This window comes from Macaca mulatta, chromosome X, assembly GCF_049350105.2.
Source record: "Macaca mulatta isolate MMU2019108-1 chromosome X, T2T-MMU8v2.0, whole genome shotgun sequence".
In the NCBI taxonomy this organism is placed as follows: Eukaryota; Metazoa; Chordata; class Mammalia; order Primates; family Cercopithecidae; genus Macaca; species Macaca mulatta.
The window spans coordinates 77,609,059-77,636,420 of NC_133426.1; the positions used below are offsets into that span (position 1 = coordinate 77,609,059).

The 27,362-nt window shown below is 52.8% G+C and overlaps 1 protein-coding gene and 1 long non-coding RNA gene across 4 annotated transcripts in view; one reads left to right on the top strand and one right to left on the bottom strand.

Annotated features, from left to right (window-relative positions):
* Nucleotides 1-272: 272 nt before the first annotated feature.
* NLGN3 (neuroligin 3) lies at nt 273-27,150 on the top strand. 3 transcript variants are annotated; one of them, XM_015127653.3, is made up of 8 exons: nt 273-390; nt 2,980-3,636; nt 4,275-4,334; nt 8,935-8,994; nt 10,675-10,824; nt 19,926-20,111; nt 23,117-23,906; nt 25,212-27,150. In XM_015127653.3, exons 2-8 carry the CDS (start codon nt 3,180-3,182, stop codon nt 26,053-26,055), a joined length of 2,547 nt encoding a protein of 848 aa, XP_014983139.1. In that variant the 5' UTR covers nt 273-390; nt 2,980-3,179; the 3' UTR covers nt 26,056-27,150. The 3 variants fall into 3 exon arrangements, with proteins under 3 accessions (XP_014983139.1, XP_014983140.1, XP_014983141.1); XM_015127654.3 differs by lacking the exon at nt 4,275-4,334; XM_015127655.3 differs by lacking the exons at nt 4,275-4,334; nt 8,935-8,994.
* The window catches only part of LOC144338826 (uncharacterized), a 34,680-nt gene continuing 27,418 nt past the window's right edge, over nt 20,101-27,362 (bottom strand). The window contains exon 3 of the long non-coding RNA XR_013413213.1: nt 20,101-20,284. This is a non-coding gene — a long non-coding RNA (uncharacterized LOC144338826). The remainder of the gene's footprint in view (nt 20,285-27,362) is intronic.

The window sequence follows — 27,362 nt, forward strand, 5'->3', positions numbered from 1 at the left end:
CAGGCAGTGCCTCAGTTTCTCCCTTTGGGTCAAGGTCTCAAGCTTTGCAGGTAAAGATTGGGCTAGCTGCCCTGGAAGATCACCTGTCTGATAGCTTGCAATCTGAGGTGTGTGTGTGCGCGTGCATGAGAGGGAGCGGAACGTGCCTGAGCATGGGGGGAATTGGGCCATGCCCCAGGACTTGAGCCATCTCTGGCACAAAAGGAGTTAATGGCAGGGACCGCGCCCCCCCGTGTCCGGGCACGCGCAGCGCGCCCCCTCGGTGCGCGGGCACAGCAGCCAGGCTGCCGGAGAGCTGATCTCGGGGATTCGGGTGCGGAGCCCTTGGCCTGGAGGCGATATGGGTGGTCCGTGGCCCGGTTCAGTCGCTTGCAGCAGCCCGGGGAACAGGTGAGGCCGCCTGCCCCGGTCTCTCATCCTCTAGCTGCCCATACCTTGCCCCCATCCTAACCCCTCCCAATCCCAGGCTCCTCCACTCCCCAGCCAGTGGCCCCCATCCCTCTCAACCCCATGTTCTCCATCGGCACCCCTGACCCCCGATCCTCTCCTGCTTCTGTTCTCTCCTCTACCTCCTCCCTAAATCCCGCATCCCTATCATCCTCCCGCCCATGGTTCCTCTGTTTCCACAGCCCATCCTGCATGCTCATCAAAATACCCCTATTGAGGGCCCCCAGCCCCATCCCGGGATTGCACATTGCCAGTCCCCCCTCCCCTGCAGTGCAGCTCCATCCCCCTTCCATCATAGCATCTCATAGCCAGGCTCCCTCCCCCACTCTCTGCAGCCCCCCCACCCAATGGAGGCCTTTATCCTATCCTCCCCCATTCCAGTGCAACTCCATCCCCCAATCCGTTCCAAGCCCTCATAGCCCCCAATACTGCAGTTCTCAATATTGGTCCATTCCTGCACAATGCCCCGCGCCCAACACCTCTGCAGCCCCAAAAGTACCCCCAGATGCCATTCTCATCCCCGGCATTGCTGCCTCCCCTTGTCTTCTCCCAAATTGCAAGTTGGGCAAGGATGGAGATCTTGGCCTTGGGGATTCACAGTGGGTCCTAGGGTACAGAGGGCGTTTGGGGGTCGGTCCGATTGTCTAGGTGTTCACGGGGGAGGGGCTGCAGGGAATTGACTCAAAGGAGAATTTGGCATTTGGCGCCGAAGGGTTACTGGAGAGGGGGTTATCCCGAAAGGGTTAATGGAATTTGTGGGGTGGGGGCAGCACCGAGGGGGTTAATGTGGGGGGGTTGCTGGCGGGGAAGCTGTGTGAATGAGCGGTCTGTGCCCTGGAGTTGCCATGGAGACGGTGAATGGGGGGATTGTGTGAACTCAGCTGCGGACTATCCCCCCCCATACACACACCCACCCACTCCCTCCTGCCCCACCTCCCTACTCCTACCCCTTCCTTCCCCTTCCCCTCCTCCCCCGACCCGGGTGCATTCTGGGCAGTGTCTGGGATCTTCCCCCCCAATACTTTGCTCCCCATTTCCTCATTTCCTCTGAGCCCCCACCCCTTAAGCCACTTTACCCGCCCTCCCTCCTCTTCCTTTTTCTTCTTTCTGTCTCTCTCTTTCTCTCTCTCTCTCTCTCTCTCTCTCTCACACACACACACACACACACACACACACACACACACACACACACACACACACACATTCTCATTCCCCTCTCGTGGTGGCTGATTGCCGGGCGTTCCCAATCTCCCTCCCCCACCCCTTCAACCAGTTCTTAAAGGAGCAGGCCTGCAATCTGGGAAGGCGGGAGAAATGGAGGAAAACTAAATGTGCATGTGGCGTGCATGTGGCGTGCGTGTGCATGTGTGTGCGTGTGTGTGCGGGAGCATGCGGGAGTATCTGTGTGTGCCTGTGTCTATGTGTTGACTGTGTAACTGTGTCAGAAGGCCTGTGTGTCTGAGTGTGTTGCTATTTCTGTTTCTGTCTCCACCTATGTGTCACCATTATGCTGCATGTGTCTGGATATTTACCTATGCGGGTATGTGTGATTATATTTCAGTAAGTCTCTGTGTGTGTCTCTGAATGTATCACTCTGTGAGGCTCTGGCTGTGTGAGGCGCTCTGTCTCAGAATGTGGGACTATATGAGGGGATCTCTGTGGGTTTGGAATGTATGTCTCTGTGAGTGAATATCGCAGTGTCTGTGATCCTGGCTTGGTCTCTCTCATTCCCTCTTTGAGTCTTTGTGAGTTTATTTCTATGAGTCTCTGAATATGTGTTCCCCACGCTCCGTTGTTTATTTTATAATACACCGGAAGAGCATCCACAATGCCTAGGGTGCTCGGCAGAACTCTTTCTACCTCACTTCTGGAATTCGGTGTGAATTAAGAGAGAGCCAACTGAAAGGACCAAGGCTTAAGGATTTGGGAGCAGTGAGGGCTGAGGAGAAATGTACAGAAGGGGCGCAGGAGGGTCCAGGGACTCCGGTGAATGGCTGTCCTGCCCTCTGCCCTGCCTGAGGGTGAGGGAGTCTCTCTGTGGGACTCTGCCGATTCGCTGCTTTCTGTTCTTGTGTCTTAGTGTCCCGGAGTGAGGTTGACAATCCCACCCTGTCCTGAAGTGGAGGTCCCTGTGTGGGCTTACCAGGTCCCAAGGGCTACACAGCTCCGTTCAAGCAGCATGCCCGGGGACCTGAGCTCCATCTTTGTTTCTCCCCACCCCCTGGCTGTCACACGCTACTCTGGCTCCAGCCGACCCTGATGAACCTCTTTGGCTGTGGGGTTGAAGTTGGGCACCGGGAACTTGCAGTGGCAACAACTGTCACTGTCAAACCCCTTGGATTTTCCAGCCATGGCCAGGCACATAGAATGGTTCTGATTGGCAGTGGATCATCTGTGAGTCCCTGGGCCCCTGGCCATGTGAAACCTCTCCTGCCTATAAGAGAATAGCCCAAGCCCAGCGGGGCCCCCAAAGACCAACTCTGTCGCCCTCCCAGACCATCTTGGATGACACATACTTCCCTCTTTCCACAGGCCTGTCTGGCCCTGAGGGAGTCCCCTTTCTGAAGCTGTGGTGCTTGGACGACCTGCTCTCTACGTTGCTGGGCACCTGTAGGTGTCCCTCGAGAGCTCAGTTTTGAGGTTCAAGTCAGTGTGGCCATGAAGGGGCTGCCTATTGGGCTGATGCTGTGACCCTGGAGTCTGCCTCTCCTGCCAGTCCCCCTGCCCGGAACATGTGGCTGCGGCTTGGCCCGCCCTCGCTGTCCCTGAGCCCCAAGCCCACGGTTGGCAGGAGCCTGTGCCTCACCCTGTGGTTCCTCAGTTTGGCGCTGAGAGCCAGTACCCAGGCCCCAGCACCCACAGTCAACACTCACTTTGGGAAGCTAAGGGGTGCCCGGGTACCACTGCCCAGTGAGATCCTGGGGCCTGTGGACCAATACCTGGGGGTGCCCTACGCAGCTCCCCCAATCGGCGAGAAACGTTTCCTGCCCCCTGAACCACCCCCATCCTGGTCGGGCATCCGGAACGCCACACACTTTCCCCCAGTGTGCCCCCAGAACATCCACACAGCTGTGCCCGAAGTCATGCTGCCAGTCTGGTTCACTGCCAACTTGGATATCGTCGCTACTTACATCCAGGAGCCCAACGAAGACTGTCTCTACCTGAACGTCTATGTGCCGACGGAGGATGGTGAGTGCTGCGGCCAGGCACTGTGCCCTCCCTGCCTCCCGCCTGCCCTGTTGTGTTTGTGGCTTGCATGTGGTTGTGTGCCCTGCAGCATGCGTCTGTCTGTCTGTGAAAATGCTTCTAACCATCACTCTGCTTGGCCTCCCACCCCCCTCCCCGTTCTTCCCTCTCCCAGCATTGTCTGAGCTCCCATGTGTGAGTGACACTGTTGCCAGGAGGGGCCTGGCCCGGCCTGAGAGCTGTGATGGGTCTAGGTCCAGTGCTGGATGGGGGTCCCCTGGGGGAGTATGGGTCACGACTGGCAGCTGCCCGCGGGAGGATGCTGGCTCCACCAGGCCCCCCTGTTGCCATTCCACCTGCTTCGAAAGGTGGTAGGTGTGTGTGGCCAAGGACGCTGGGTGTGTGGGGGGCGGGGGGCAAGCCTGGTGGGCAATGCTTAGGTGCCGCCTCTTTCACTAGCTGATGCCTCCTCCCGCGGGGGTCACACTAAGGTAAGTGACAGAAACAAGGAGATGGTGGGACAGGCTCTCTGCCATGTGCCGCCTGCAGAGCAGCTCAGCTCTTGGGGCCTGGGGGGTGGGGGGTGCATGCCCCTGGGCAGAGGCCTCCTGTTATTTTTTAGTTTTTTATTCATTTTACAGTAAAGCGGATTTCCAAGGAATGCGCCCGAAAGCCCAACAAGAAAATTTGTAGGAAAGGAGGTAGGTAGCGAGCCGGCGGGGAGGGAGAGAGAGAGAGAGGGAGGGCTGCCTGCCCACCTGCCCTTGCCCCCAGGACCCAGCCTTCCTCTAAGTAGCCCAGGCTCAGGGGGCAGTGAGCAGGCATAAGCGCCACCTCATCCGAGGGCCCTGGCTGCCTTGCAGGGAGGATTTGGTGGCCTAAGGCAGCCTCAGAGCAGAAGCAGCAACCCTATTTCTTCCAATATTCCCAGCCCCAAATTCCACCCTAAAGTGTGCGCCAAAGGCAGAGCCAGTGGCTCTCTCGGTGACACCTCAGGAGAAACTCTAGGAAGCCAAGATGGAGCCAGAGGCTCCACCCTTTTCCTAGTGGGTGGAGCCAGAAGACCACCCCTTCTGTGTTCTTTCTCCTGGATTGAAAGTCTAGACTCAATTGTCCCACCCTGAAGCTTAGACCAAACACGTGTACACAGGTTTAATAACTCCTGCCATACACACCTCTGCCTCCCACCCCACCACCTCTGGCCAGAGTGTAGCTGATAGACCCAGGCTGCTCTGGTGGCAGAACTTGGGGGTCTCTGGGAACTATGGACTTTAAAGGAGGCACAGGATCCTGAATTTTAAATTTGCCCTCATGCTGAGAGGAGTTTCTCCCCCTGTATAATAATTCTTCCTGTTGGAATATCACTTTATGTTTTCTGTAAAGTGCCTTGGCATTTACCTTGTAGAATCCTCCCTACATCTCTGGAAGCATCTAAGGCAGGAATCAGTATCCCAATTTTACAGATGAGGAAACAGGCCCAGGGGAGTGACTTGTTGCTGCTCAAGGCCCCCGTCGCTGGTCTGTGGCAGAGCTGGGACCAAAACCTGGGTCTCTTGACCCTCAGGACATGTTCTTTCCACTGTAGCACACGGAAGCAACTCCCATCTGCTCATTCCCATCTCCCCAACTCAAAAAAATGGTGAGATGTGGCTGGACTGGGGAGAATTGGAACAGTAACAGCCTAAGGAACAGGTGGAAAAATCACAGCTTGATCCCTACAACCCTCTGGCAAGCTGGGAGTTTGTTTTCCTTTGATGTCCTAGGGCAGGGTTTCTCAGAATGGGGTTGTCAGGATTCCTGGGATGGGGTGCTCCTTACTGAATAAGAATTTCTGGGGGCAGAGCCTGGGAATCTATATGTTGAACATAAGCCCTGAGTGCTTCTAATGCACACCTGAGCATGGAGTAAGACCCGCTGCTCTAGGGATAGTATTTCACCACAGCCCCATATCCCACCCAGGACCTCACACACTATAGGCAATTGATGTTTTTCGTGTAATTCAGAAGCATCATGGTGCTGCAGAAAGAGTACAGGTCTGGGAAGCACAAGGCCTGAGTCCCAGCTCTGCTGCCAACTCACAGCGAGACCTTAGCCAAGTCTTTTCCTTCAAGAACCTCTGTTTCCACATCTGAGGTTGGTAGGGGACAGTTCTGGCCTTAGCATTCCATTAGTCTATAAATGAATTCAGGAAGAAGGTCTCTTAAACCTGCAGGAGCGGCTGGGCGCGGTGGCTCACGCCTGTAATCTCAGAACTTTGGGAGGCTGAGGCGGGCGGATCACGAGGTCAGGAGATCAAGACCATCCTGGCTAACACGGCGAAACCCCATCTCTACTAAAAATACAAAAAATTAGCCGGGCGTCGTGGCGGGTGCCTGTAGTCCCAGCTACTTGGGAGGTTGAGGCAGGAGAATGGTGTGAACCCGGGAGGCGGAGCTTGCAGTGAGCCAAGATCGTGCCACTGCACTCCAGCCTGGGCGACAAAGCAAAACTCCGTCTCAAAAAAAAAAAAAAAAGAAAAAGAAAAAGAAAAAGAAAAGAAAAGAAACCTGCAGGAGAGGAGATGGCATTCACATTAACCATTTCTTAGGAAGAATGATCTCCCAGTAAGAGCCTTGGGCTGTCCAGTCCAGCCCTGAGAGTGTGGCCAGAGAGCAGACTGGAAGCCCCGGCTCAAACATGCATATTTACCAATTGTGATTGTTGACTGTGGGCAAGGCCATGTGCTAGGTGTTGTTGGGATGTGGAGGGATGTAAGGTAGAGGAAAGATCTAGAAATGACTAAAGGCCTAATCACTGCTCTGAAGAAGCTCTTAGCCTTGTATTAAAACTCAGCTGGTTTGGCCGGGCGCAGTGGCTTATGCCTATAATTCCAGCACTTTGGGAGGCCAAGGTGGGTGGATCACTTGAGTTCAGGAATTCGAGACCAGCCTGGCCAATATGGTGAAACCCCATCCCTACTAAAAATACAGGTGCATGGTGGCACGCACCTGTAGTCCCAGCTCCTCAGGAGGCTGGGGCAGGAGAATCGCTTGAACCCGGGAGGTGGAGGTTGCAGTGAGCTGAGGTGGTGCCATTGCACTCCAGCCTGGGCAACAAGGGTGAAACTCCATCTACAAAAAAAAAAAAAAAAAAAAAAACAACTCAGCTGGTTTCCCTAAGTCCCATGGGCCAATCAGGAAGTGGGTTCCAGACAGTGCAAGGGAAGGCATTTGGTCATTTCGCTGTTCAAATTAGTTCCCTACCCAGGACCTGGTGGCCATTTGGAAGAGTGACAAATCCCGCCTCTTGAGGGAGACCCATCCCCAGAGGTCGTTAGGGTTGTGGTGTGCAGAGGTCTGGGGGCTGGCCTGGCTGGGATCCCTCAGCGGCACAGGGTCTGGGAATGGTGGTCGGCAGTCAGGCTGGCCTGGGTAAGAGGCATGGCAGCTAGGAGCCGCTCAGCAAGTGCCAGGCTGAAGGAGCAGAGGCATCTGTGTGAAGGAGGCTGGGACAATGCAGCAACCCAGGGACACTCTCAGAGGGGTTCACAAGGGATGTATCTTCTAAGTCAGGGATGATGGGAAATGAAGGGTTTCCTGGGGAAGACCTGCCCCATCTCCCCAACACCCCACCCCATCAAGTTGGAAGGAATTCGTGTCGGGATAAGTGACTCCTTTCCGTTTGGTAGGCTGTCCACAGTGTGAGGGATGATACCCATGTCCCATTAGGTTTCTGAGGACAGCAGTGGCAGGTGTTGAGCTAATGTATTAAGACGGTAGGTGCCACCGGAAGTTCAGGGAGCCAGAGGCAATTTCTCCCCTAGAGCTGTGCTCTTGTCCTAGTTGAAAAGCCATTTTGTAGGATGAGGGCAGTTCCTGTTTTGATGAATGGCTGTAAGGAAATCTAGTCATCAGAGTCCAGACCGGCTGGGAAAGAGGGCTCTTTGCTCCTTCCAGGCTGAGGGTATCTGATGTCATAGATGCAAGAGAGCAAGCCCTGGGGTGGCAGCACAGCCCCCTCTGTTTCCACACACTGACCAGCATCCAGACAGCCGGTCCTCTCCCTCCTTGGCCATCACCAGGATGCGCTTCTAGCCTCCTTAGAACAGGAAGGAGAATTTGTGCCAGCTTAGCCCCAGATCCTAAATGTTTCCCTTCTCACCTCTAGTCTCTTCTTTTTTCTCTGCCCTCCTTTCCCCTTCTCTCCCCTCCCCTCCATGCCCCACTGCTTTTCTCATCTAATTCTTCCCTCCCCTCCCCTTTCCCCCACCCCAGAAAGGTGGCATGATGCAGTGGAAAGATCATGGGCTTTGGAGTCAAGCAGACCTGGGTGTGAATCGCACCTCTAGCACTTCCTAGCTGTGTGATCTTGAGCAAGTCACTTTACCCCTCTGAACCTCAGTTTCCCCATCAGTGAAACAGGAATAAAGATAGGACCTATCTCATTGGGGTATAAGGATCAAACAATATGGCAGAAATAGAGTGTCTGGCACATGGTGAATATTCAGTACATGGTTGGAGCTGTGACCATTATTCCTATCTCTTTGTTTCTCTTCTATTTTTTTTTCTCTCTCTCTCACCATCCCTTTCTCCTCTTCCCCTTTCTTCTCTCCCTCTGTCCCTCTCTGGCTCTCTCTACATCTCAGAGCAATGCTTGCTGCTCTCGACACTGGTTCCTGTGGGCAGGAACCCCATTTGCCATTAACCAGAGCAGGGGCTCCAACAAGGAAGACCAGAGGGAAACTTCATCTCCCATTTTCTCCTGTGGGGATCAGGGTCAGCTGAGGCCCAGCTTGAACCTGCCCACTGGGCCCCAGGAGCTCAGGCCTGGGGTCCCTGTACACATCTCTGCCCTAAGTACCTCGTATCCACAACCTCCACACTTGCTGGCAATGTCGCCCCTCACCCTTGGTACCTGACCCTGCTCTCCAGCTCAACCTGCCTGTGTACACACGAGCAGCCCCTTCCACCCAGAATGAATCCTTCCCCTGAGTGGGTCTCTGGCTCTGTGCCCTGGCCCACTTGCTGCTACCTCCTTCCTCACTGGAAAGGTAGTTGGTTGAGATGGGCTGTCGGGGACAGGGAGGCGGGGCAGGGCGGTGCAGAGAGGCCAGCACAGCAGGGACCTGCAACACCATCATCCTGGTGAAGGTCTGGGCCTCAGCCCACCCATTCCCTCAGTTCTTGCCATCCCTCCTGCCTGTCCTGGGCCCAGGCCCGGAGCTGGCTTGCTGGGCCACACTGCAGTCATGCTGTTTTTGAATTCTCTCTCTGTTTTGTTCTCTGTTCTGTGCTGTTGTGTCTCCCCGTGTCTGGTCCCCAGGATCCGGCGCTAAGAAACAGGGCGAGGACTTAGCGGATAATGACGGGGATGAAGATGAAGGTATTTGGGGGCTGCAGGGCGCGGCGGCTGGTGCATGGCACAGAGCCCCTCCCCTTCTCGATGGGGAGAAGCCCCGTCTGTCTGTCTGTCTGTCCGTTGGTGTGTTTCTGTTCCTGTACAAGGCCGTTGGGCTGTTCATCTGTCTTTGGCCCCGTTGGCCACTGGGAGTTCCGGGGTGATGGACATGGCTGGCAGGAGCAGGGGACCACAAGCAGAGCCATGGGGAGGACATCCTCCTTGCCTGGGTCTCCCGCCCCTTCCCCATCTTCTGTGGTTCAGAGGCACCTGCCCCTACTGAGCAGCAGGGAGAGTGGAGAGAAAGCAGGACCACTGAGGGTGGGGAGAGGACAAAGGCAACGGAACGGCAAGGAGATTACCTGTGTTTCAGTGAAGAGACCCCTGTGTCTCACAGGGAGCCTGGCTTCTGGGAAAGGGACCCCGCAGGACGGCGAACTGGGGAGTGAGGCAGTGACAACCAAAGGGGCTGGAAAAGCAGCACCAGAACCTCCCCAGCCTTATCCTAGAAAAGAGAGAGATGGTCTCGGGGCCAGGGGCTGCAGTAGGTACAAGACAAGGCCAGAAAGAGTGGGCTAAAATGCCAGGCTAAGGCCAGGACACCACAGCCATCAATAAATGGCATGAGATCCTTGGGCAATGATCGGACCAGCCTTCCTCCTTGGAGAAACAAGTTCTGTTTGCTCTGCAGCAGAGAGCATCCCTTCCTCCTCCATGCCCTGGCCCCGCCCCTCTGTCCCGAAGGGGCCAGGCAGCTCAGGGGGGCCCAGTGGTGATGGGTAGGGCTGTGCTGGCATGGCAGAGAGTACTGGTCCAGTTCACAGACTGACAGGCTACAGGCAGAGGTGATCAGGCCTGGAGCCTTCTCTTGACTGCCCCAGCCCTGATGCCGTGCCACCTGGGCTTGGGAGCAGCTGCTTGATGGTCCCTTGTTGAATGGCCTCTGGGGAGGCTCCATCTTCATCTTGGTGCTGACTGGGAGCAGGCTCTGTCATTCTTAGTTCTGCCCCATCCCCAATGCTTCTGGTTAAGTCTGCCCGGGGAGAATGGGGAAATGGGCACATGGCTAAGAAACCATGTCAACAAGGTTCCCCCCACCCTATCTCTGCCATTCACTCCCCTTTCCCCACATCCTTCCTTGTTCTCTCCCTGTGCCACCCCTTATTCCCACACCTCTTGTCTCTGTCTGCACTGGGGGGCCAGCTGCTGCCAATGGCCATTTTTCCATGTAACTGGTCTAGTCTTGGGGGTTTCAGGGCTCCCCAGCTCCTGCTCTCTAAAGCCATGTCAGGTCCCAGGACTCCTGGGTGCCCAGGGCAGCGACTCACCTGATGTGGCTAAAGGACCAGCCCTTCCTCTTTCTGCTGCCCCCCGCTCCCAGGGCCCAGCCATGGCCCACTGAGGCCTGGCTATATCACATGCCTGGCTGCCTTCAGCTGGGAGACACTTGAAACCAGAGCCTTCAAAAACATCACTGAAGTCCCACTGTCTCAGGCTGATGCTTGAGCTCCAGGTTGAGCAGCCTCATGAGTCCTGCCCTCAGGGATGGCGGTGGTGTCCTGGCACCTGGGATAGCTTTGCTGCCCGCACCCACCCCCCGGGCTGGCGGGGGTTGGGGAGGAAGGGCATCCCACCCAGCCTGTGTCTCACCCCTTCTCCTTGCAGACATCCGGGACAGTGGCGCTAAACCCGTCATGGTCTACATCCATGGAGGCTCTTACATGGAAGGGACAGGCAACATGATTGATGGCAGCGTCCTCGCCAGTTATGGCAATGTCATCGTCATCACCCTCAACTATCGGGTTGGAGTGCTAGGTATGGTTCCCTGTCTGGTGCCTAGAAGGAAGACTGGCTTCTTAAGGAGGGGAGGAAAGAATGCTGGAGAATTTAAAAACAGAGAGCCTTGCTTCTCTAGCTGGTGCTAATAACCACAGTCAAAATGGTGTTATCCTCTGGCCCCTACCCAAATGCTAGGGGCTTCCCCATATCCCCAGGCCCTTTCTTAGAAGGTTTAGATGCCACTGGAAATTCAATTCAAACTTCACACCTTCTCTCAGGTCCCAAGCCAGGTCTCTGCTTCCAGACTTTCACTTGGCTGGGTTTTGTAGGATGCTTCAATTTTCCACTGTCCCGTCTTCACCTCTACCCACCCGCCCCACATCCCTAAACACCCCACACATGTACAGATATTCCTTCCAGTCCACTCCATGGCCACACACCTATTTACCTTCACGTGTTTACACATCCACCCCGCCATGCAGCTGCAGGCAGACGGTGCTTTCTCACTCACCCCCACAAAGTACACACACCTAGCCCCACATTCACATCTCCAGGCCCCTCACACAGAAACACATTCTCCCAGCACTCCAGGTAACTCCACTCACATAGTCTCTCCAGAACACACACCCGCACACGCGCACACCCGCACACCCGCACATGCGCACACCCGCACACGCGCACACCCGCACACCCGCACACCCGAACACCCGCACACGCGCACACCCGCACACCCGCACACCCGAACACCCGCACACCCGAACACCCGCACACGCGCACACCCGCACACCCGCACACCCGAAAATCCGCACACGCGCACACGTGCACACCCGCACACCCGCACACGTGCACACCCGCACACGCGCACACCCGTACACCCGCACACGCGCACACCCACACACGCACACACCCGCACCCGCGCACACGCGCACACCCGCACACCCGCACACGCGCACACCCACACACCCGCACACCCGAACACCCACACGGTCTGTGTACTCCACATCTGCACCCCGCAGATGGCTCTCACCCTCTGCATGTGCACACACATGCTCATGTGCTTCTCCCCATGTCTCTGGAGCCACATCCATACCCATACCCACGATGCATACACACCCACACCCACACTTTACCCCCGTATTTACAGCCCACACAAAAACCTACACCCTGCACATCCACGTCCACACCCAAACTCCACACATATGCACCTTAAACGTATATAAATATTCCTTCCACCCACCCCGCACACATACCTGTACACGCCCGTATCGCCCTGCACACCCCACTTCTACATCCACTTTACACACCCACCTGCTACCACACACACCTGTCCCTATCTCCTCAGAAACACAAACCAACATTCCCCTTCCCTACACACATATACTCTTACCTGTTTGTCCACACTGTCCCACCCTACACATACACAGATACTACACACACACCATATCCACATCTACATACATCCCACATACTGCCCTTATGTCATTCCCCTACACATACACTCCCCCACACACACACATCGTGCATGCATGCATATACATGTGCACACTCTTCCATACACAGCCTGCATATGTACACCCAGCACACACCCACGCACTTCTCCCCTCACCCCACCCCACAAATACATACACATCCGTGTACATGGGGCTGCACCTGTATCCATACATGCACACACACCTCTACCCATGCCCAACCGCATCCCCCCAAGTCCCCCCACACTTCCTTACCCCGTATATGCACACATACACACTCCTTGTACTCTCTCTATGCATGTCCCCTGCACACTCCCACCCATCGCACACATACTCCCATTCATACGCGCTCATTGCCCAAATGCCTCCTCATATGCACCCATACACCTCCCCACCCGCGCATTCTCTGCTGTGCACAAGCTTGTGTCAGTCATTTAGGCTGCCCCTGAACCCTGTACCTTCCTTGGTGACCACCCATGCCTATCTATGGTGAAGGTCTTGAGGTAAATGAGGTGCCTCAGAGAGGGTGACTAAGCACACAGGGCCCTGCTCATGCTTCCCCAAGCCCCGCATCCCTGTAGTGGCATGAAGAAGCCAACTTCTTCCTGGAGAAGAGTTTCAGCGGGAGTATAGGCTCTTGGTCAGGTCTGTAGGCATATGGGTGCTAAACCAGCAGTTAGGCATGGCTTATTCCATGGCTAGTTAGGGGACATGACCGTATTTTATTTCATTTCATTTCATTTTTATTTAATTTTTGAGACAGGGTCTCACTCTTGCCCAGGCCAGTTTTGAACTCCTGAGCTCAAGTGATCATCCTCCCACCTCAAGGGCCTTATTTTAATTTTTTTTTGAGACGGAGTCTCGCTCTGTCACCCAGGCTGGAGTGCTGTGGCCGGATCTCAGCTCACTGCAAGCTCCGCCTCCCGGGTTCACGCCATTCTCCTGCCTCAGCCTCCAGAGTAGCTGGGACTACAGGCGCCCGCCACCTCGCCCAGCTAGTTTTTTGTATTTTTTAGTAGAGACGGGGTTTCACCGTGTTTGCCAGGATGGTTTTGATCTCCTGACCTCGTGATCCGCCCGTCTCGGCCTCCCAAAGTGCTGGGATTACAGGCTTGAGCCACTGCGCCCGGCCGGCCTTATTTTAATTTGCTTTTTCTCTTTTTTTTTTTTTTTTTTGAGACAGAATCTTGCTCTGTTGCCCAGGCTGGAGTTCAATGGCACTATCTTGGCTCACTGCAACCTCCACCTCCTGGGTTCGAGTGATTCTCCTACCTCAGCCTCCTGAGTACCTGGGATTACAGGCACCTACCACCATGCCCGGCTAATTTTTGTATTTTTAGTAGAGACAGGGTTTCACCATGTTGGTCAGGCTGGTCTCAAACTCCTGACCTTAGGTGATCTGCCCGCCTCAGCCTCCCAAAGTGCTGGGATTACCGGCATGAGCCACCACGCCTGGCTCTTAATTTTCTCTTGACTATATTGCTTTGTCAGTTCCAATCCCAGAGGCCCCGGGGCTGCATTTCACTTCTGGGTGCAGTTGTATGCGCAGAATGGCAATCTTCTCTTGGCTTACAATTAATACTATGTGAGATAGGAAGGTACCTTTTTGGGGTTCAAACTGCAGAAATGATATTCCTTGAAAAAAGCAAAGTCTGTGTCCCCTTCATTGGCACCTGGGACACTGAATATGGAGCATGCAGGCCATTCACGCTGGTCTCCCCAGGGTCTGGTAGGCTTGGGATGTTGGGATGTCATGGTTCTGTCCCTGCCCCTCTGTCTTTCTGCATTACCTCAGACACCATGGTGAGGCTCTTGTAAGCTGTTCTGTCCTGTTGAATCTCATGGTACCGTGAAGGTGGCTGGAAACCCGCACACTAGGGCTGCACACTTTCTTTTTTAATTAATTAATTAATTAATTAATTAATTTTTTTGAGACAGAGTCTCACTCTGTCACCCAGGCTGGAGTGCAGTGGTGCAATCATGGCTCACTGCAGTCTTGACCTCCCAGGCTCAAGTGATCCTCCCACCTCAGCCTCCTGAGCAATTTGGGATTATGGATTACAGGTGTGCACCAACACACCCAGCTAATTTTTGTATTTTTAGTAGAGACAAGGTCTCACTGTGTTGGCCAGGCTGGTCTGGAACTCCTGACCTCAAGTGATCCGCTTGCCTTGGCCTCCCAAAGTGCTGGGATTACAGGCGTGAGCCACCGCGCCCAGCTGGGCTCCATAGTTTCTAGAGAGGAATGAACGTGCAAATGTAATCACAAACAGATATACAGACACATGTACACGGTAGTTCAAAGCCAAAAGTAATTTTGCTACTTTCTTTCCTTAGAGTGACAGAAAACACTCAACTCAGCTGCTTAAAAAAATATAAACACAATGCTCCATTCTATAAGGTTTACTGGAAAATACAAAGAATATTAAAAATGTGCTTCAGAGCAGCTAGGGATGAAGAAAGAGAGCACGGAAAAGAGGGCGAGAGACAGGAGAAAGCAAAGAAGAGAAGAAAAGGAGAGGACGAGAGAGTCAGGGAGAGGAAGCAGAGAGGAGACAGAAGGAGAGACTTAGGATTTGGAGAGAGGCTCGGCATTTCACGTAGGATGTGAACTCTCCACAGTGTCAGTTGGGAACTGCGGGCCGCACAGAAGGCTGTCGCTGGTGAGCATTCCGTATGATATCCTGATTTGCTGATTACTTCAGAGTCCTTCAGCTGCTGTAATCCTTAAGCTTCTACACCAGAAGTTCTTAACCTTTTGGGGGGTCTTGGACCCTTTTGAGATTCTGATGAAAGCTCTGGACTCTCCCCTGGAACGATGCACACATGCACGCGCACACACACACAGACACACACATGCTTAAGAAAACAATTTTACAGGGCCGAGTGCGGTGGCTCATGCCTGTAATCCCAACACTTTGGAAGGATGAGGTGGGTGGATCACCTGAGGTCAGGAGTTCAAGACCAGGCTGGTCAACATGGTGAAACCCTGTCTCTACTAAAAATACAAAAATGAGCTGGGCGCGGTGGCGGGCGCCTGTAGTCCCAGCTACTCAAGAGGCTGAGGCAGGAGAATCGCTTGAACCTGTGAGGCGGAAGTTGCAATGAGCCAAGATCATGCCACTGCACTCCAGCCTGGGCAACAGAGTGAGACTCCATCTCAAAAGAAAAAGAAAGAAAGAAAGAAAAAACAATTTTACAGATCCCTCTTAAGTTCATCCATGAAAATCAGGTTAAGAACTCGCACTTGACAGCCCCCTGTCATTTGGATAACCAGAACAGCACATCTGGGGGGCAGGAACATTCTTCTTTGGGCTTAAGCAGTTGATGATCAAATATTACTGAAAACTCAGAAGGAGTCCTACACTGAGATTTGCTCAGAAGTTCCTCACCACTTCCTACATACCCTTCAGTTCCTGTTTTGGAACACAAATATAATCAATAAGCCCATATTGGATCCTGGGTGCATATAAGATGTTTTTGTCTCTTGACACCAGATGTAGAACATGGGTTTGTCCCTGATGCTTGGGAATTTTCCTGTGTAGTGGAGCCTTTGTTGTTTTGTTGCCCAAAGCATCCCAGAACAGGTGGCTTGTTTTGGACCCCAGTCACAGGCATTCATTCACTCTCCTTCCCATCAGCTTTCCTGAGCACTGAACTCATCAGGCGGATCACTCTAAGGTGCTTTTCTTTTTTCTTCTCTTTTCTTTTTCTTTCTTTCTTTCTTTCTTTCTTTTTTTTTTTTTTTTCTTTTTGAGACAGAGTCTCGCTCTGTCACTCAGGCTGGAGTACAATGGCGCGATCTTGGCTCACTGCAACCTCCGCCTCCCGGGTTAAAGCAATTCTCCTGCCTTAGCCTCCCAAGTAGCTGGGACTACAGGCACCTGCCACCACGCCCGGCTAATTTTTGTATTTTTAGTAGAGACGGGGTTTCACCATGTTGGCCAGGCTGGTGTCGAACTCCTGACCTCAGGTGATCTACCTGCCTCGGCCTCCCAAAGTGCTGGGATTATAGGCATGAGCCATCACACCCGGCCTCTAAGGTGCTTTTCTAGATATCTTGGGTGATTCATGCATGTTGAGAATGTCACAGGCTAATCCATGGATCCTCTCCAAGGCAGAGGGGTAGCTATTATTTGAGAAGGCCCCACTGGGCTTGAGGCCAACAAAGAAAGGGACTCCAGCAGGATATAGGATGTGGATATCCCTGAGGCTGAGCAAGCAGGAACTTGCCAAGTTTTTACTCCAGGTTCCAGAATTGAATCCTACGTGCTTGCTCAGGTACCCTCCAGGCAAACCGAAAACCCAGTAAACATCAAGTCTTGAGTGACACAAATATCTGGTTTTGTTGCAATCTGCCAGATTCCCCCATCTTCTGTTGACGAGCAGTTTACCATGAACTACAGTATAAACTTGGGCCCAGGGAGACTGGCTCCGATTTATTCTGACAGTTTATGGAGTTGGATATTTCAGCCTTCATTCTCACACGGTTTCTGTGGATGGCTGAGTTACTGGGAACTAGCAGTGAGTGACCTCTCCCAGAATGCCAGATTTTGTGTGCTTGCGGTTGGTCAGGTTTGCTGTCATCTTCCTGAGCCTGTTAGAGATAGTATTTCTTTTTCTTTCTCTTTTTTTTTTTTTTTTTTTTTTTTTAAGATGGAGATTCATTCTTGTTGCCCAGGCTGGAATGCAATGGCACGATCTCAGCTCACTGCAACCTCCGCCTCCCAGGTTCAAGCGATTCTCCTGCCTCAGCCTCCCTAGTAGCTAGGATTACAGGCATGTGCCACAGGCGTGCCTGGCTAATTTTGTATTTTTAGTAGAGACGGGGTTTCTCCATGTTGGTCATGCTGGTCTCGAACTCCCGACCTCAGGTGATCCGCCGGCCTCGGCCTCCCAAAGTGCTGGGATTACAGGCATGAGCCATCGCGCCTGGCCTGGAGATGGTATTTCAAATAGGACTCTTCGTGGAGTAGGGATCATTGACATGGCATCATCCACATGCTTCAGGGCCCCTTATCCAGAGGCTCATAGGATCTGAGGGAGCAGAGAGTGATGGTCAAAGCCTCTATCCAATCACCTGAGGTCAGGAGTTCATGACCAACCTGGCCAACATGGCGAAACCCCATCTCTACTAAAAATACAAAAATTAGCCAGGTGTGGTGGCGTGCACCTGTAATCCCAGTTACTTGCGAGGCTGAGACAGGAGAATCACTTGAACCTGGGAGGCGGAGGTTGCAGTGAGCCAAGATCGTGCTATTGCACTCCAGCCTGGGCGACAAGAGTGAAACTCCTTCTAAAAAAATTAAAAATCCAAAAAAAAAAAAAATCCTCCATCCAGCCCTTTCAGGCCTTTGTTCCTAACCCAGGAAATTGATACATGTTGGAGAAGTCTGCTCTATTACATCCAAATGCAGGCTTTGCCTGCTGATCAGGGCAGACATGTTTGACACATTTCAGTAAATGATGCCTTGGAAAAGGCTGAAGCCAAGACCACTATTGCCTAAATGAAAGAAAAGGAAAAGAGAATACAGGGGAAGGAGAGAGGAGGGAGGGTGGACTGAAAGAAGGACAGTGATTTCTGCCAGAGGGTCCCAAGGCTTGGGCAGCTGGGTTGGATCATGGTCAACAGAGTTGGGGTTTTGAGGGATTTTTTTTGTTTGTTTGCTTTTTTAGAGATGGAGTCTCATTCTGTCCCCCAAGCTGGAGCGCAGTGGGGTAATAACAGCTCACTGCAGCCTTGACACCTAGGCTCAAATCATCCTCCAGCCCCAGCCTCCTGAGTGGCTGGGACCACAGGCATGCACCACCACAACTGGCTAATTTATTTTGTTTTAAAAATAAAAGGAGACAGGGTCTTGCTACATTGGTCAGGTTGATCTCAAACTTCTGACCTCAAGTGATCCTCCCACCTCAGCCTCCTAAAGTGCTGGGATTACAGGCGTGAGCCACCGTGCCCGGCCAAGGTTTTAAGACTCAAAGGAGCAGTTTCAATTTCTGAATGGGCCACGCAAAGGAAAAGCTGGTTTCCTTGTCTGGAAGAGCAAGGGTTCCTTTGTTCATCCTCATGCAGGCTTTCTCTAATTCATTCTCATTTCCTCCTCTGCAACCTGGGGCTAAAGGGGACTTGTGACTAGGGCCCGGGAGAAAGAACTAAGTACTTTACATACTTAATTGTACCAGAGGTAAATTAATAACACACTTGAAGAGGATGAGATGAGCTCTTTTGCAGAAGCTAGGTACAGAAGGACTTGAGAAAGACAGTGGTGAGGTCTTGTGACTGCTTGAGTCTATTTGAATTCAGCCTCTGCCTATGGACTGCAAGGACCACCAGAGAACTCCCCATGAGCTCTGGGAGCCTTCTCCAACATGGCCTCTCACAAAGTTGATTCCAGGTGCTGTGAATGAGCTTTTAACCAGGGAGTAAAAATACTGATCCAAGTGTGGGTTTCCAATGTGTAGGAGCTCCACAATTACCCACCTCCAAAGACTTCTTCCAAAAGCCTATGGCAGGAGAAGACAGAGCCTTCCAACGGACCCAAGGATTCAGGGAAGAGAGATGAAATAAGGCCGCAGGATCAGTCTAAAATGGAAGCAGAGTAGGGGGGAATATAGGACATCTCTGTGGGATAGCCAGCAGGTGGGCAGGAAGGTAGTCTCCATGGCAACAAGTCTCCACAGCAGCAAATCCCAGCAGGTGGGTGGGAAGGTAGTCTCCATGGTGACATGTCTCCTCAGCAGCAAATTCCAGTGGGGGGGCGGGAAGACCTGTTTCTGTGGTAACGCACTGCGCTACTTCCCTATTTCTCCACCAGATGAAAAAGATGGTCTGATCCAGTGGTTTCTCAACTTTAGCAGGTGTCAGCATCACCTGGAGAGCTTGTTAACACAGATTGCTGGGCCTCACCCCCAGAGTTTCTGATTCGTTAGGCCTCCAAGGCAGGGAAATGAGGACCTGCCCTGAAAATGAGGGGAAGGGGGCCATCGAGGCCCCAGAAAGAAGTGGAGAGGGACTGATTTGAACAGGAAGGGCAAGGAGAGTTTAGGGATTGTTGCCTCTTGGGATCATCTACACTTCCTTTGGAGAGAGAAGAACGGGGAAAGAGGAGTAACTATAGAGCTACAATGTGCTGAGCATGTTCTAGATGATTATATTCGTTTTATCCTTGTTACAACCCTGTGAGGTATTTGTATCCCCATTTTACAGAAGAGGACACTATGGCTCAGAGATTTTAAACTAAGTGCCCAAGGCTACATGGCTGAGATGTGATAGAGCCAGGATTCAAATCAAGGACTGTCTGACTCCAAGGTTTCCATTCTATCTTGCCAGATGTTAGGGTAAGGTCCTCAATAGTAGCTCAGAATGCTGAGTTCTAGACATTTGCAGTTTCTGCAGTTTGTCTCCTACCTGGAGGCATCCACTTCAAATGGTCTGCAGACCCCTCCTTCCAAGCTGGATAACAGGTGGGAGGCAGGGAGCCGACCCCTCCTCTGTTGACGATGCTGGACATTGCAGAAAGGAGCACTGGTTTAAGTTAGCTAGGTGGGAAGAACTACGCTGCGTGCTCATTCTCTATCCCCACCTCCCCTGTTGACCCTGCCTGCCGTCATCACCCAAATCCTCCATCCCTCTGCCTTCATTGTCCTCATGCCCTTTGTCGAATCCAGGTTTCCTGAGTACTGGAGATCAGGCTGCCAAGGGCAACTATGGGCTCCTTGACCAGATCCAGGCCCTCCGCTGGGTGAGCGAGAATATTGCCTTCTTCGGGGGAGACCCCCGCCGGATCACCGTCTTTGGCTCGGGCATTGGTGCATCCTGCGTCAGCCTCCTCACGTTGTCACATCACTCAGAGGGTGAGTAACTCCTGGGGCAAAACATGAACTAGCCAAGTGCTGGCTGCCCAGCGTGCTCCATCCATGTCCCAGGGCATCCAAGGGAATCGGCCAGCTCTCTTCTACCAGCTTGGTATCCCTTTGGCAAGAAGTGGAAGAGAAATGTTCCTCTGGGAGAAGTACTTCTCCCAAAGCTGGAGAGGGAAGGAAGAGAATCCCATTTATGTCCCGGGAAAGCAAGATTCTCCTTCTGATGTGGGAGTCTTATCTGGGGGAGTGGGAATAGAACAACTGTCCCCTCAGAGGACAATAGTTTGACAGGGGTTGGGGGAGATCTTTCAGTATGGGAAGGACATGTTACTTCTCAGTAGAGATATAGGGTGGAAATTGGTTTCTAGGTCTAAGAAACACCCATTCTCTGCCTTTCTCTCTGAAGAACAAGTCTGTACAAGAGGGGAAACGTCCTAGAGGGGAAAGTGGATCTGAAATGAGAGTCCCTAACCCGTGAGGTGGGCTCCTTCCATAGGACGATGGTCTATTATCGGACTCCAGACCTCTTCCTGGACTGTGCAAGCTGCCGGGGAGATTTTCATTTTTGGCCTCTCTCCTTGTGGTGGGTCCCTTTGCCAGTGACCCTTCCAAGAGAGCAGAATAGGTCCTTTTTGCTCGGCAGGAAATGTTTTCTCCACCTCTGGACTACAGGGAACATTCTATCTCTAAGAGGCAAAGCTGAGCTTCTCAAGAAGGAAAGATCTTCCTGAAATAGGTGCCCTTTTCTTTTTTTTTTTTTTTTTTTTTTTTTTTTTTTTGAGACGGAGTCTCGCTCTGTCGCCCAGGCTGGAGTGCAGTGGCACGATCTCGGCTAGCTGCAAGCTCCGCTTCTCGGGTTCACGCCATTCTCCTGCCTCAGCCTCCTGAGCAGCTGGGACTACAGGCACCCGCCACCGTGCCCGGCTAATTTTTTGTATTTTTAATAGAGACGGGGTTTCACTGTGGTCTCGATCTCCTGACCTTGTGATCCGCCCGCCTCGGCCTCCCAAAGTGCTGGGATTACAGGCGTGAGCCACCGCGCCCGGCGTAGGTGCCCTTTTCTGAAGTAAGGAAATCTGTGAGCGAGGATGCTTTCTTTCTTTTTTAATTGAACACTAACCCCCTGAGTTAGGGACATTCTCACAGGAAGACCTTCTGTCTCTCGGAAGAAGTTATCTCTCTGAGAGAGAAGAACCACCTTCTTTGACCTAGAAATTCTGTCTTTGCCCCTCCAGGGACTACCCTGGTGAGGGAGGACTCAGGTGGGATCTGCATCTCTAAAGAGAGAGACTGTGTTCCTAGGTGACCATAGTGGGAACAGGAATCTCCCCTTTTTCCCCAAAGGAGGGTGAAATGACAGGCTGCAAGGGTGCCTTGGCCTGAAGAAACGTTCTGTGCCTCCTCCGACTGGGGACTCCTCCCCCTGGAGTGGTGCTATGCTTTGTCTCATAGGGGGCCTGTGTCTCTGGAGGTTTGACTTTTTTTTCTTTTTTTTTTTTTTTTGAGACAAGATCTCGCTTTGTCCCCCAGGCTCTGTCTCCCAGTGCAGTGGTGCGATCACAGCTCACTGCAACCTCCGCCTCCCAGGCTCAAGTAATCCTCTTGCCTCAGCCTCCAGAGTAGCTGGGGACTACAGGTGCATGCCACCATGCCCGGCTAATTTTGGGGAGAATTTTTTTTTGTAGAGACAGGTTTTTGCCATGTTGCCCAGGCTGGTCTCGAACTCCTGAGCTCAAGCGATCCGCCTACCTCGGCCTCCCAAAGTGCTGAGATTACAGGCGTGAGCCACTGTGCCTGGCCAAGGTTTGACTTCTTTAAAGACCTGTTCTCTCTGTTTTTCTGTAATTGATGCATGGAGAATAATTTTTGGGAAAATGAGGCTGTCTTTTAAGTAGTAATCTATCATTTCTTTCCCTCTCTTTCCACTCATGCAAACTGGCTTTCTCTTAAAGGAATGGAATTGTGTGCCTAAGGGACAAATTCTCCCTTGGGAATGTTGGGGCCAGGGAGGGAATGATATCCTTTTTTTTTTTTTTTTTTTTCCTAGAGGGGGAAAATTATCTTCTTTTTGAGTTTGGGGGACTGGTTCCCTCTCTGCTGGGGGAAAATCTGAATTTGAAGTATCAGTAGCTTCAGATAAAAGGAAAGTCTCTGCCAGGTGCGGTGGCTCACGCCTGTAACCCCAGCACTTTGGGAGGCCAAGACAGGCGGATCACCTGAAGTCGGGAGTTCAAGACCAGCCTGACCAACATGGTGAAACCCTGTCTCTACTAAAAGTACAAAATTAGCCTGGCGTGGTGGCGCATGCCTGTAGTCCCAGCTACTCGGGAGGCTGAGGCAAGAGAAATGCTTGAACCTTGGAGGCAGAGGTTGCGCTGAGCCAAGACCCCGCCATTGCACTCCAGCCTGGTCAACAAGAGTGAAACTCCATCTCTAAAAAAAAAAAAAAAAAAAAATGCAAAGTCTCAGTGGAGACCACAGATGGGGAGCACAGGTTCCCTGGAGACTTTCAGACCCCAAGGCCTTTGCCCTTGGGCTCCTTCCCCAAACCCTCAGAATGTGGGGCTCTTGCCTGCCTGCATTTCTCATCTCTCATGAAAAAGACTCCTTTGTGGTGCAAGTGCCAGCTCCCTGGTGGTGCGCTGGCACAGAGCTGGGCCCAGCTGGGCAGGAAGCAAGAGGGGAAGACAAGGAGAGATAAAGAGAGGCGGCATAAGGGGGCTGACGTCTGGGATTCAAGGGGTTAATTCTTCCTGACATTGCCTTAACCCCTAAGTTACCAGTCATTGCACCAGGACAGGGAAGGGATGGAGGAAGCTGTCAAGGAAGGGGTTCAGCAACCCCTCCTTTGGCCCTACATCATCCCCTGCCAAAAGAGTTGTTCCCCCTTCCTAGCCCATTTAAACCATGGGGCAGCCTCAGTGACAAAGGAATGAGGGGATTTATGGCTATGTATGACACGACAGATCTGACCTAGTGCTACCTGTCTTCTGTAGGACTTTTCCAGAGAGCCATCATCCAGAGTGGCTCTGCTCTGTCCAGCTGGGCTGTGAACTACCAACCAGTGAAGTACACCAGCCTGCTGGCAGACAAAGTGGGCTGTAATGTGCTGGACACCGTGGATATGGTGGACTGTCTTCGGCAAAAGAGTGCCAAGGAGCTGGTAGAGCAGGACATCCAGCCAGCCCGCTATCACGTGGCCTTTGGCCCTGTGATTGATGGTGATGTCATTCCCGATGACCCTGAGATCCTCATGGAGCAGGGCGAGTTCCTCAACTATGATATCATGCTAGGTGTCAATCAGGGCGAGGGTCTCAAGTTTGTGGAAGGGGTGGTGGACCCTGAGGATGGTGTCTCTGGCACTGACTTTGACTATTCTGTCTCCAATTTTGTGGACAATCTGTATGGCTATCCTGAGGGTAAGGACACCCTGCGAGAGACCATCAAGTTCATGTATACAGACTGGGCAGACCGTGACAACCCTGAGACCCGCCGTAAAACACTGGTGGCACTCTTCACTGACCACCAGTGGGTAGAGCCCTCAGTGGTGACAGCCGATCTGCACGCCCGCTACGGCTCACCTACCTACTTCTACGCCTTCTATCATCACTGCCAGAGCCTCATGAAGCCTGCTTGGTCAGATGCAGCTCATGGGGATGAAGTACCCTATGTTTTTGGGGTTCCTATGGTAGGCCCCACTGACCTTTTCCCCTGCAACTTCTCCAAGAATGATGTTATGCTCAGTGCTGTCGTCATGACCTATTGGACCAACTTTGCCAAGACTGGGTAAGGAGAAAATAGGGTTTTTTTCTTCTTTGAGACCCCAGCATGCCCTCCCCTCCGCTCCTCTAGCTAAATCTCTTCCATCATATCCCTTCCTAAGATGTTCCCAAAATCTTGCTTGGTACCCCTTCACTCATCTTCCTACCTCCCTTTCCTGAGTCTTTCATGCCATTTTTCCTTCCTTCAAAAATGTCGTTGAGGCTCAGAACTCAGTTAGCATCGGGACTAGGAAGGAATGAGAGTTACTGGAAGAACTGTGAGATTGAGCCAGGCCCAGTGGCTCACGGCTGTAATCCCAGCACTTTGGGAGGCCAAGGCAGGCAGATCACTTGAGCCCAGGAGTTCAAGACCAGCCACAGCAACATAGAAAGACTGTCTCTAAAAGGAAAAGCATTAGCCGGGCATGGCAGTGTGCACCTGTAGTCCCAGGTACTTGGGAGGCTGAGGTGGGAGGATCACTTGAGCCCCGGAGGTTGAGGCTACACTGAGCTGTGATCATGCCACTGTACTCTAGCCTGGGTGACAGAGCAAGACCTAATCTCAAAAACACACACACACACAAACACACAAACTACGGGATTCAAGGTTTGCTGGTCAGAGGTCATGCGAAATAGGAATGCAGTACTTCAGAAAGAGCCTTCAGGGCCAGGCGCGGAGGCTCACACCTATAATCCCAGAAGTTTGGGAGGCTGAGGCAGGCGGATTGCCTGAGCTCAGGAGTTCGAGACTAGCCTGGCCAACATGGCGAAACCCTGTCTCTACTATAATACAAAAAATTTCCCAGGCGTGGTGGCAGGCGCCTGTAGTCCTGGCTACTTAGGCAAGAGCATTGCTTGAACCCAGGAGGCAGAGGTTGCAGTGAGCCAAGGTTGCACCACTGCACTCCAGCCTGGGTGACTCTGTCTCAAAAAAAAAAAAAAAAAAGAAAAGAAAAGAAAACAAAAGAAAAGAAAGAAAGAGACTTCAGGTTCAGCAATTTCTGCTTGCTTAATGAAAGAAAGAAAGAGCCTTTATTAGGGGGCTCCTGGCAAAACTGGGCAGCTGAAAAGATTGATAAATGCTCAGTAGCATGTGCAAAGAAAAAGCATCTATAGCCTTAACATTAAAGGATGAGTGCCGGGAAGGAGGAGATAGGAGTTCAGGCTCTGGGGAAGAAGCAGGTGTGGGCAGAGCAGGGGGACCCTGAAAAAGATGGAAACGGTAGGAAGTTCTGAACTGGGAAAGAGGTTTGGCTGTCACAGGAAAAATGCTGGGCCTTGTCCTCAACCAGATAGAGTGGTGACCCCAGATTTCCATGTGGTATTTCAGGGATCCCAACAAGCCGGTCCCCCAGGACACCAAGTTCATTCACACCAAGGCCAACCGCTTTGAGGAAGTGGCCTGGTCCAAATACAATCCCCGAGACCAGCTCTACCTTCACATCGGGCTGAAACCAAGGGTCCGAGATCATTACCGGGCCACTAAAGTGGCCTTTTGGAAACATCTGGTGCCCCACCTATACAACCTGCATGACATGTTCCACTACACGTCCACCACCACCAAAGTGCCGCCTCCGGATACCACCCACAGCTCCCACATCACCCGCAGGCCCAATGGCAAGACCTGGAGCACCAAGCGGCCAGCCATCTCACCTGCCTACAGCAACGAGAATGCCCAGGGGTCCTGGAACGGGGACCAGGATGCAGGGCCACTCCTGGTGGAGAACCCTCGTGACTACTCCACTGAATTAAGTGTCACCATCGCCGTGGGGGCCTCCCTCCTGTTCCTTAACGTTCTGGCCTTCGCTGCCCTCTACTACCGTAAGGACAAACGGCGCCAGGAACCCCTGCGGCAGCCTAGCCCTCAGCGGGGAGCCGGGGCCCCGGAATTGGGAGCTGCTCCAGAGGAGGAGCTGGCAGCGTTACAACTGGGCCCCACCCACCACGAGTGTGAGGCCGGTCCCCCCCATGACACGCTGCGCCTCACTGCGTTGCCCGACTACACCCTGACCCTGCGGCGCTCCCCAGATGACATCCCACTCATGACCCCCAACACCATCACTATGATCCCCAACTCCCTGGTAGGGCTGCAGACATTGCACCCCTATAACACCTTTGCTGCAGGGTTCAACAGTACCGGGCTACCCCACTCACACTCCACTACCCGGGTATAGCTCCAGCTCAGAGCACAGCCAATGTCCCGGCTCCCTCCCTCCCAGATCCAGGAACACACGCACACACACACACACACACACACACACACATGCAGACACACACGCACACACATATATGTATACGCACGCACCCACACCCTACAGCAGACCCACCCGCACAAACATAGACAGATGTGGACATGCACCCGCATGTACAAAAACACAAATACGGAAGTAAACCTGAACAAACCCTTTAAATGGGGACGCAGATGAGTCCTTGGGAAACCGAGGACCCATGAAACAGCAGCTGAAGCCAGCTCCCTGAGCCTGACCACAGACACTCCTGGGGGGCCTGAAAGCAACAGCCGGACACCCCCTTGGTGCTCGCCTTCGGCCTCTCTTGGAACTGCACCACCGACCAACTCCAGACTTGGGAGCTCTTCCTCCCCAGGACTTGGTCTGTTTTCTGGGTCTTGTTTTGTTGATTTTTCTTTTTTAATTTTGGAACAAATGCTTTTCCAACCCGTGAGTGCTAAGAGGCTCTGGAAGGGAGGGCTCCAGGCCCGAAGGTCTCTCTGGCTCTAGGACCCCCCAGTGCTCACACAATCAGACCAAGGAACAGGACCCCCAGGAAGGAAACAGATTCAAGCAAGACCATGGGGTGGAAGGAGAAAGGGGCTAGCACTGGATGGGGCTGGAGGGCCGTCGGGGAGAGATCTCCAACGCTCTCTGTGTCCGTGTGGAGGGCTGCAGAGCCTGCAGGGTGACCTGCTTCCCCAGAAGCCAACAGCGTTGGCCTGGCCAGACCAGGGGACCTTAGATTTGGGGAACAAGGTACTACGGAAGCCACGTCACTATTGGGCCCCCGGGTCTGATCTGGGTTTTGCCTCTGCCCTTGGGGAAATGCTATCAGAAATTCACCCCATTTTCTTTACAGTCTCTTTTGTGTCTGTCATTTCTCTTTCAAAAAGGCGGTGTTTTTGTTGTTGTTGGCTTTTTTTTTTTTTAAAGAAAAGTTCTTAAAACACTAACGGAAACCCATGGAGTTTGTCCTTTGTAAAAATTTTAAACACAGTGTCTTGATATAAAAATAAAAAATCCAGTTAGCACTCCCAACCTGCCTCCCTTGCACAGGCCTTGCCCCAACAGACCTCTGAACAGGGTGCCCCTGTGGGCTGGGAATCAGGCAGTCTCCCCCTGCCTCCTGTATCTCTAAGCTGATACGAGTCTGGGCTGCACTGTGCAGGGTTGGGCGGGGGGTTGGCGGCCCCTGCGTGAAGGCCTCTCCAATCTTAATCAGGTTGCTCTTCCCATCCCCCTGCCCCCAG

Bases quoted from the DNA above. Each gene is read 5' to 3' on its own strand.
- NLGN3 (XM_015127653.3), top strand. From the start codon at position 3,180: ATGTGGCTGCGGCTTGGCCCGCCCTCGCTGTCCCTGAGCCCCAAGCCC. The intron at 8,995-10,674 runs GTATTTGGGGGC...TTCTCCTTGCAG, and splicing joins TGACGGGGATGAAGATGAAG to ACATCCGGGACAGTGGCGCT. The intron at 23,907-25,211 runs GTAAGGAGAAAA...GTGGTATTTCAG, and splicing joins ACCAACTTTGCCAAGACTGG to GGATCCCAACAAGCCGGTCC.